Source organism: Trachypithecus francoisi, unplaced genomic scaffold (assembly GCF_009764315.1).
Source record: "Trachypithecus francoisi isolate TF-2019V2 unplaced genomic scaffold, Tfra_2.0 Lachesis_group11, whole genome shotgun sequence".
Taxonomy (NCBI): domain Eukaryota; kingdom Metazoa; phylum Chordata; class Mammalia; order Primates; family Cercopithecidae; genus Trachypithecus; species Trachypithecus francoisi.
In genome coordinates this window covers 9,923,570-9,933,694 of record NW_022681456.1, presented here as the reverse complement: position 1 = coordinate 9,933,694, position 10,125 = coordinate 9,923,570, and the positions used below count along the sequence as shown (strand labels likewise).

The window sequence follows — 10,125 nt, the reverse complement described above, 5'->3', positions numbered from 1 at the left end:
CTTGTTCCTCAAGTAATGTTCAATTATCTCATATATTCGGGAGGTTAAATCCCCCCTAACTATTAACGCTATTTACAAATTTGATGGAATACCCTTATGCATTTCAAGCTAAAAACTGAATATCCTTCTCCCAAGTATTTCAAACATCACAGAAAAACTCCCAGACAAGCCATGCACTAAACGCTGCTCAGATTCCCACTGGCATCCCAGCCCTTTCTCCCTCCCACCACTTTCCGCAGCAGTCCGCGACAGCAGCCCACTCTGAGACAGCAGCCCACTCTGGGCCCACACACTGCACCTGGGCTGGGCACCGCCCCACCCTGGTTGGCTCCCTGACTCAGTGCCTGTGCCATCTGCAAAGGCACGGTGACAGCACTTACACTTGATAAAGACACTATGAAGATGTTCGTGAGATCTGTGAAGACAGCGCCCAAAGGAAGCACAACCAGTGACTCATATTTAATTTATTGAGAATCTTACAAAAACAAAAAACAAAACAAAAACCACAACAACAAAAGAAACTAAATACAGAATTTGTTACGCTTCACGGTTGATCGTTTTTACTTGCAAGAGTAAACCTTGCTAAAATGCAGCCAGTACATTTTTATTGCATGAGACCAAATTTTTCAGTTACATATCAAAAGTGGTCAGGATAATCAATTCCGGACACTTGGTACTGTGCCCCCACGAAAGGCTGGATGCAGCAATGCAGTATCGTTAGAACAGGGCGTACCCTTCACACACTGATGGACACGCTACAACAGGAGCGGTAACAAAAGGGAGATTTAAAAAAGAGAACGAAATGAAAACAAACCAAGAGCTGACAACCGCCTTTGTTTCAAGTTGTCTTTGGATTCCATCAGACGTTGTCTCCAGATGCACCATGTCAGATTAGTAAAGGAGAACGATCTATGCCTACATAGAAAAGTATCCTTTGCTCAGAGGAGGTAGAACCTGGCAAAAGTTTTATTGCAGAGATACAGTGTACCTCTTCCCACCTCTCATGGATGATGGAAGATACAAGTGGTTATTGAAAACTCATATCAGTAGTTTGCAAATTCAGTATAAACCATGAACAGGATGTTTTTCCGATAGCGGTGAGACTGCGATGTGCTATGTAGAAAAAAGGCTCTCTCTGTCCCATACAGTGGGAGTCAGAAAGAGGGCTCAAGCTTCTTTATCCTCTTCAGTGCCATAAATACTGTCAGAGCAAAAAGGCCTTCAGTGTCTGCTGGCCAGAAACATCTGCCCAGGCACAAATGGGCCGCAAGGGCAGGGTACTGGTTAGGGGCCCACAGTGGAAAAGCCAGGCAGGTTCTCACCAGGGGCCTGCAGAGTGGCCTTCACTCTGGAGGACACCTGAATTACAAGTACCAAAAAGAACCTGCTTTTTTGGGCTTCTTCTTTTCCTAGCTTAGCCCTGCACTGAAGGGCAGTCTTGCTGGACTGCCACGTTGCTGCAGCCCAGATGGCCACACTGCCAACCACAGCACAGCTTCTCCATGGGCTCCAGAGGGAGAATGAGCAAGGAGGGTCTGAGTGGTGGATGCACACTGGAGGCAATCTGTGACAGGCCCCAATTGACGACAAATTTAGTTCCCAAGACTGATCCAAATACGGAATGCTTTTACATTTTCACCAAGTCTACCAAGTTGAATAGTAATGAATGAAACTTGTACATGAATGAAAGGCCCAAAGACGCTCACGGCAATCCTTCCTGAAAGCTATAAAGGAACATGCTCTTACAGGTGCAAAACTGTGAACAAATACCCAACGTCTGCCTCCGGGTGCCGAACACCACCATTTTCATGAGCCATCCGGGTCTTCCCAACTCCAATTATTAAAAACACCTCGATCCAGCTCTGCTTCTAGGCTTATGGCTGATGCAGTCAAGATCCACTCACCGATACAAGGGTGGAGAGCACAACCGCTCAGGGGACCCTAGGGGCCAGTGCTGCAATGGGCACCTGCCTCTCTCACCCTCCAGCAGAGTCAGCCTAGGAGGCTCCACAGCAGTTGCTTGGCTCTCTTTTGGAGGACAATTGTTCCTTAATGTACATTCTTTTTTTTTTTTTTGAGACAGAGTCTAGCTCTGTTGCCCAGACTAGAGTGCAGTGGTGCCATCTCGGCTTACTGCAAACTCTGACTCCTGGGTTCACGCCATTCTCCTGCCTCAGCCTCCCGAGTAGCTGGGACTACAGGCGCCCGCCACCACGCCCGGCTAATTTTTTTTTGTATTTTTAGTGGAGACAGGGTTTCACCACGTTAGCCAGGATGGTCTTGATCTCCTGACCTCGTGCTTCGCCCTCGTCAGCTTCCCAAAGTGCTGGGATTACAGGCTTGAGCCACCATGCCCCGCCGATGTACATTCTCTAAAGTCACCTGTCAATAACACACCAGGTCTGCCTCCTGCCTGCTATAAATATCCTCAACAGGTTATAAACAGTAGCAGGCTACCTGTGTTCATTGCAAGTATCACTCATTATTTGTAGGCTAAAAGTATAGGCCCAACTTCTTAAATAAACATAGGGAATTTGCTGCAGCAGCAGGCCAGAAACCACTGTTTCAAATCTGCTAGATTTTCCTATCAGGTGGGAAGCCAGAGATAAGAAATACGGTTAAGGCCTGAAAAACTGCAAAAGTAGGAGCAAGTCAGGTTTGCTGATCTAAGAGCTACGTTTGATCCCAAATGCACTGAAGAAGTTAGAGGAGCTTAAAGAAGTCTCAGGAAGCATTTTTTAAAATGTGAAAACATCAGGCTCACTATAGCTTCCAAAGAACAACATAAATGAGCATGAGCAGTCATACAATGTCAGTATCAGAAATGGCACTCAAGTACATCCCCCCAGTACAATGCATTGCACACAATCAAAATGCAGAACACAGTAAGACGTAGTAAAAAACATTAACACAAAACAGGAATTCTACAGCAAAGATGCAAAACTGAATTCTAAAATACAGGAACAAATACTTTTCTAAATGAAAAGTTTTCCATACTTTTCTAAATGAAAAACAAAAAACAAAAAAAATCGTAAGATGCCCCATATGGGAAAGTCAAGAAAAGAATAAATAGAGCTGAAGGGAAGAGGGAAAAGGGAGAAACAGGTGGGCGGAGTCCCAATTTACAAGAATTATTTACATTCAGAATCCAGAAGAACTCGACATTTCTATATATATACATTTATGTACATATATATAAATACAGCATAAAATTAGAGGGTGGGTTTTGGATTTTATCTCAAGTACTCAAAAAAAAAAAAAATGCTAGCGAGCTTGAGTTGCAGGTATTTAGGTGTGTTTCTGTCACTTAAAAGACACTGCATTGGTATCAGACAACTGGCATCCAATGAGACTTTTTTTCTACAGTTTTTGCTCTCAGCTGTAGCTGACATGAAACGCTCGTTATGTTTCTGCAGCAAAGTGGGCCAAGCGCAGTACGCACAGGTGTGGTGTTAGCCAGGGAGACCGAAGCCACAAAGGAGGGAGTCAGTAAATGTCCATCTCCACGGTGTGTGCCTTTGCCACTGGGAAGCCTGAACTAACCAAACGTTCATTAATAGGATCCCAGCCTAATAGCAACGCTTATGTAGCACCATTCTCAGAAACTACCAAGTATCACACAGGGACATGTGTATGGGGACCTTCCTCTTGACTGCTTGTCAAGAAAAGGATCCAGAGGGAACTTCTGCCCCTACTTTCATGAAGTGAGATGCAACAATCATTTCCAATCGTTTTTTTTCTCTCATGCTAAAATGAAAGCGGAAGGGAGAGGGAAGAAGGCTCCCATTCAGCAACTGTAAGTGCTGTCCTGGTGCCCTTTCTTCTCCTGGTACCCTTTCTTCTCTTGCTGGCTAACAGTTGTTCTAACAGCATCCCATGGAGGCCAGCAAATGAATGCCGCAGGGGCTACAGCCAGAAAATTGTGCCTGTAAAATATCATATTCCTCTGGAGCTTGGTAATACAGAACTTTTACCTCTACAGATGAAGCAAACTAAAATATTGTTGTAACTCAAAAAGGCTTCTGAAGTGCTGAGTTAGAATAAATATATATAGATACATACACACACTACTACATTGCTTTGAATGCAGGTTCTTACTAATTTATATACACGTGTAAAGAGAAGATACTGAAGTGTCTAACTGGAATTTAGCAGCAGGAAAAGAAAACTGCTTAACATATCTGCTTCTTAATCAAGTCATGTTTAAAGAAAGCATTAATACATCTATGAATTTGTATCACTGATAGTGTATCTGGATAATCCCAGTAACTACAGATAGAGACCTTGTGGTACGGAGGTTGCTAAATTAGGGGAACACTAATTCCCCCAGAGATAACATCTGAGCTGCTTTAGACTCTGGAAGTGGTTTTCAGTACAACCGACACTGTAAACTCTGAAAACCTGAACATGATTTCCAATCAAATCTTTGTGCTCAGAGCCATATTGCTAAAAAGAAGAAAAAGGCATTGCAGAGGCAAAGAGGACATGGGGTTAATTAAACAAGGCCTCTGAAGTCAGGTGTGACATTTAGATCCTGCAATGAATGGACCCATTTTACAGAAGTTAGCGGCTAATTTTTTGTATTTATTGACAGAGATGGGGTTTCGCCATGTTGGCCAGGCTGGTCTCGAACTCCTAGCCTCAAGTGATCTGCCAGTCTCAGCCTCCCCAAGTGCTGGGATTACAGGCGTGAGCCACCGCGCCCAGCCAAGAGTTGGGTTTTAACAGAAGAGGACCTTGAATGCTCAAGTTTCACAGGGCAGCCAAACTGAACTTGCTGAGTTTTGTAAGACCACAGTGTAAAGGTCGGATATCCACCTGAAGGGGTGGGTGCAACTCTCTGGGTGCTGCACACACCATGACCAGCCTGGGCATGCATCGCCCCAGCTCCCATCCATTCAACACTGGTTGCCTTTTTGAGGTCCGTTTTGAGAGGGCTTTCAGAGGCCTTTTAAATGAAAAGAACAACAAAAAAAAGCTGTTCTACAAAGAACCTAATATACATACACTCCTATGTATCAAGATGGCTAGTCCAGAGCAAACATTACATCATGGGCCGTGGGGGTTGTCAATTAGCTGCATGCTAAGAACCCTCATATGCTGCTTTGAAAACGCCATAAAAAACTAAGATGCCCTCACACACAGAAAGAGGAGTTGGGTCAACAGCCTGTGAGAGAAGATCCTTCCCAACTCTGCCATTCTGTCTCACTGCAGGGTTTGTAATGCTTCCCTTCCTCAGGTCCAGCGACTGTACCTCTGCTGGAGTGGGGGACACTTCCATTGCTGATGGAAGCTGACTACTGCTTTAAAAACACACACATGAGCTGAGAAGTTCTGCTGAAGGTGGGGACAGTGCTGCTCTTGGCTGCCAGCCGGGTCTAGTGGCCCTAACAAGGAAAACTGGCTGATATAAAATGGATCACTGCCTGAGATATATGAACTGCACTGAGGATAGAAGTTGCATCCACTGGGCAAAATGTGCCAAAGAACAGAAAGTACTTTCAATTTATTCTTTTAGGCACCAAGAATAAATAAATCCTAAGAAAACTTACGGTAAGCTTGACATAACCAAACTCAGGCTAAAGGAGACACAAGAGGATGAATGCCCTAAGCTTTCAGCCAGGTTTGTCAGTTTTAACACACATCTCACCCAATTCTGCAAGAACTTTAAAAAGTTAACACAGCAAATAATTCAACTTAAAAAACACTCGGAAGTACTATCATTATACCCCTTCCCTCAACGCCATCTCAAATTTTAGGGATAAGTTTTAAGCCAAACTATAAGGCTACCTGGAATGCTGAGGCAACACACAAGTTCTGCTGAGTCCCCGTCACAGACTACTTCTGAAGGTCACCAGTGAGGGCCTAAACAAGAGTCCACTTCTTGTTAGTATAATAACTTTTTATTTGACATCTACAAGATTTTGGCATCTTGCAGCTTTTTACCAGGTTTATACAATCTCGATTTTTCAATAGTGCAACCTGTGTAAGCAAAAAAAAAAAAAAAAAAAAAAAAAACCGAAAAAAGAAAAAAAAAAAAAAAAAAGAAAGAAAGAAAAGGAAATAAAAAGACCAACTGTCCCCTCACTTGTTTTTATAAACATCTATTATAGGCGAAACAAAACTTACCCATATTATATAGATAAGTGTCTATTCACATTTGTACATTACCATTTTTAACAGCTTGAGATAAACTCTACAATGTCTTACAACACATTAAACAATATTCAAGTTACTGAGTAACAACAATAACAGTAACAAAAAAACATACAGCAGAAGCCTCAAGTGTTTCCTCATTGTCTACAACTCAAGTATGGTTTCCTTTTTATGAGTGATAAAGCAAATTAAGCTAATTAAGTAAAAAACGATTGTTTGCAAGATGAAAGCCAATTTGTACTTCTTTCTAAAACTACCTTTAAGTTGAAAATGTAAATTTAAGAGGCTTATAGCCATTTCTGCAGCACACATTAGGAATACTATTAATACATTAAAATTAACTTTTAAGAGTTTTATCACAGAAAAATGTATGTACTCATTACCTTGACCAGAAACCTAGGGCAGGGAGAAGGGGCAGGAGGGGTCTGCAGGATTTGAAGCAATACCCAGGTATAAACACTATAAAAATGCAATAACCAATGCTGTACATCTAACAAATGTTTCTCTCTGTTACTCAACTTCTGTGTTAATCTTGTTTACGCATGCTTTCAAAGACATGCACTGTCAGAACAAAAATTAGAAAATAACCTGAATGCATGATATGCAACCTTTCATTTCATGCTTTAATAAACCTATTAAGCTGGAAAAAGAAACCAATATATATTTTCTATATTTATAGACTCAAAACACATGCATCCGGGGATACCTCCCACAGCAATGGCATGGATGTACTGCGTTAACCCTGAGCACTGTATAAACATAAAGTAAAGCCAGTTTGGGAAGTTCCAAGCATTTTAAACCAACTGTGGTCTGTAGCCTTTAACACACTCACAAACAGACTGACACACACGCACGCACACATCCCGCTCTGCTCACCCAAAGTAAAAGCAGATGGGAAGTACCAGGGGAGAAGCAAAAGGAAAGACATATGTACCACCATCAGCACTGCTGATTTTCAGTTTTGCTATCTATTCCAGGTTTGTCCTTACTTCCAAAAAAACTAACTAGAGAGAGCACAACTGAAAAAAATATATAATTCTTTGGAAACTGTCCCTGATTTTTATGCAAATGATATGCTTCAACAGCATTTCAGATCCATCCATGTTGAAACCTGTCTGTTCTTTATGCGTTGCTCAAGTTGGTGATGCTCTGAGGGTGATGCTGTTGCCATAGCTGTTTCTGTTGGACCGCAAGCTGTTGAGACTGGTCTGAAGTTGATAGGAGATTTACAAGAGGAGACACACAATTTGCCGGAATGATCAAACCTGTAATTCGTAACAAGAATTTATAAAGTTGTGTCCAGAAGAAACCACGCTGTATAGCTTCACAGCAGATTCCAAATGAGGCATAATATTAAGCGTAATGAACAAGAAGTTCACACAAAAATTAAACGACTACCTAATAAATGAAATGGCCATTGAGATGTAGTCTGATTCTTCAAACGCTTTTCCCACAAATACCCAAGCATATGCATGTGTTTAGTGTAATGCCATCTTGTTGGAGGAATAGGAGGTCAAGAATATCTATTATTCTCAGGAGGCTGAGGCAGGAGAATGGCGTGAACCCGGGAGGCGGAGGTTGCAGTGAGCCGAGACCGTGCCACTGCACTCCAGCCTGGGCAACACAGCGAGACTCTGCCTCAAAAAAAACCAAAAAAGCAAAAAAACAAAAAACCCACAAAATCTATTATTCTTTTTTTTTTGAGACGGAGTCTCGCTCTGTCGCCCAGGCTGGAGTGCAGTGGCCGGATCTCAGCTCACTGCAAGCTCCGCCTCCCGGGTTTACGCCATTCTCCTGCCTCAGCCTCCCGAGTAGCTGGGACTACAGGCGCCCGCCACCTCGCCCGGCTAGTTTCTTGTATTTTTTAGTAGAGACGGGGTTTCGCCGTGTTAGCTAGGTTGGTCTCGATCTCCTGACCTCGCGATCCATCCGTCTCGGCCTCCCAAAGTGCTGGGATTACAGGCTTGAGCCACCGCGCCCGGCTATTATTCTCTTTTTAATAGGAGGTCAAGAATATCTATTATTCTATGTATTATCTGTTTAAGCTCCACAAACATGCAAATATCACTTGTCATGTACTAATGCACCAAAAAGACACAGAAAAAAAGTTGTAAATTCAAATGCTAACTGAAATAGGTAAATTTTGAAGAGTAGATACTAGCAAACTGGAAAGGATACTCTCTGGGTGCTAGTTAAGGGAACTTAAAAGTACTGCATGTGGGATTAAAGGCTCAATGTTCCAGATAAAATTGCATGCATATATATATTTTTTTGAGACAGAGTCTCGCTCTGTCTCCAGGCTGGAGTGCTGTGGCACAATCTTGGCTCATTGCAACCTCCACCTTCCCGATTCAAGTGATTCTCCTGCCTCAGTCTCCCAAGTAGCTGGGACTACAGGTGCATGCCACCATGCCTGGCTAATTTTTGTATTTTTAGTAGAGATAGGGTTTTTTTTTTTTTTGAGGTGGAGTCTCGCTCTGTCTCCCGGACTGGAGTGCAGTGGCCAGATCTCAGCTCACTGCAAGCTCCGCCTCCCGGGTTTACGCCATTCTCCTGCCTCAGCCTCCCGAGTAGCTGGGACTACAGGCGCCCGCCACCTCGCCCAGCTAGTTTTTGTATTTTTAGTAGAGATGGGGTTTCACCGTGTTAGCCAGGATGGTCTCGATCTCCTGACCTCGTGATCCACCCGTCTCGGCCTCCCAAAGTGCTGGGATTACAGGCTTGAGCCACCGCGCCCGGCCGAGATAGGGTTTCAACATGCTGGCCAGGCTGGTCTTGATCTCTTTGACTTCGTGATCCACCCGCCTCGGCCTCCTGAAGTGCTGGGATTATCGGCATAAACCACCTTGCCCAGTTCTAATTTTTTTTTTTTTTTTTTTTTTGAGACGGAGTCTTGCTCTGTCGCCGGGGCTGGAGTGTAGTGGCCGGATCTCAGCTCACTGCAAGCTCCGCCTCCCGGGTTTACGCCATTCTCCTGCCTCAGCCTCCTGAGTAGCTGGGACTACAGGCGCCCACCACCTTGCCCGGCTAGTTTTTTGTATTTTTTTAGTAGAGACGGGGTTTCACCATGTTAGCCAGGATGGTCTCGATCTCCTAACCTTGTGATCCGCCCGTCTCGGCCTCCCAAAATGCTGGAATTACAGGCTTGAGCCACCGCGCCCGGCCCTAATTTTTTTTTTAATAGAGACAAGGTCTCACTGTGCTGCCTAGGCTGGTCTCAAACTCCTGGGCTAAAGCAATCCTCCTGCCTCAGGCTCCCAAAGTGCTGGGATTACAAGTATGAACCACCATGTCCAGCTGATGGGCTGCTTTTGGAACCGGAAATCTAGACTTTAAAATCAAACCTCTTTTTTAAACGTTGGCAATTAATTCAAATGAGGCCAGGCGCAGTGGCTCACACCTATAATCCCAGCACTTTGGGAAGCCAAGGTGGGCAGATCACTTGAGGTCAGGAGTTCGAGACTAGCTTGCCCAACATGGTGAAAACCCATCTCTACTAAAAAAAAATACAAAAATTAGCCGGGTGTGGTGGTGCATGCCTGTAATCCCAGCTACTCAGGAGGTGGAGGATACAGTGAGCCAGGAACACGCCACTGCACTCCAGCCTGGGCAACACAGTAAGACTCAGTCTCAAAAAAAAAAAAAAATAATAATTCAAATGAAAACCTACAACATCCCAAAACACTCAAGTGTCCAAAAAAAAAAAAAAAATCCATGGACTGATTTTGGCCCATGAACTGCCGATATGCAACTCGTGGTAGAGGAAAGCTGCTGTAAGTGAAACCAAGATAAACAAACAGAGTTCAATTGCTGGTCTGCTTCCTGGATACCTGTAGTTGAGCACACGGTGGGAACAGCTGGCCTAGTCTGCCCTTGCTCCCTGCAGGACACCAAGCCATCCTCCGTGCACAGTGGCTTTTGAGTTCCAGAGTCTTAAGCTAGCTCAATGGAGAACTCCTGGGCAAGAGA

At 43.9% G+C, this 10,125-nt stretch overlaps 1 protein-coding gene across 6 annotated transcripts in view; it reads right to left on the bottom strand.

Moving 5' to 3' along the window:
* Positions 1 to 449: 449 nt before the first annotated feature.
* Positions 450 to 10,125, bottom strand: part of SBNO1 (strawberry notch homolog 1) — an 84,418-nt gene continuing 74,742 nt past the window's right edge. For 5 of the 6 annotated variants that reach the window (XM_033220191.1, XM_033220193.1, XM_033220194.1 and 2 more), the window contains one exon: positions 450 to 7,421. In XM_033220191.1, the coding sequence (XP_033076082.1) occupies positions 7,279 to 7,421 (143 nt within the window). In that variant the 3' untranslated portion in view covers positions 450 to 7,278. The remainder of the gene's footprint in view (positions 7,422 to 10,125) is intronic. The other variant, XM_033220192.1, reaches the window with a different exon arrangement.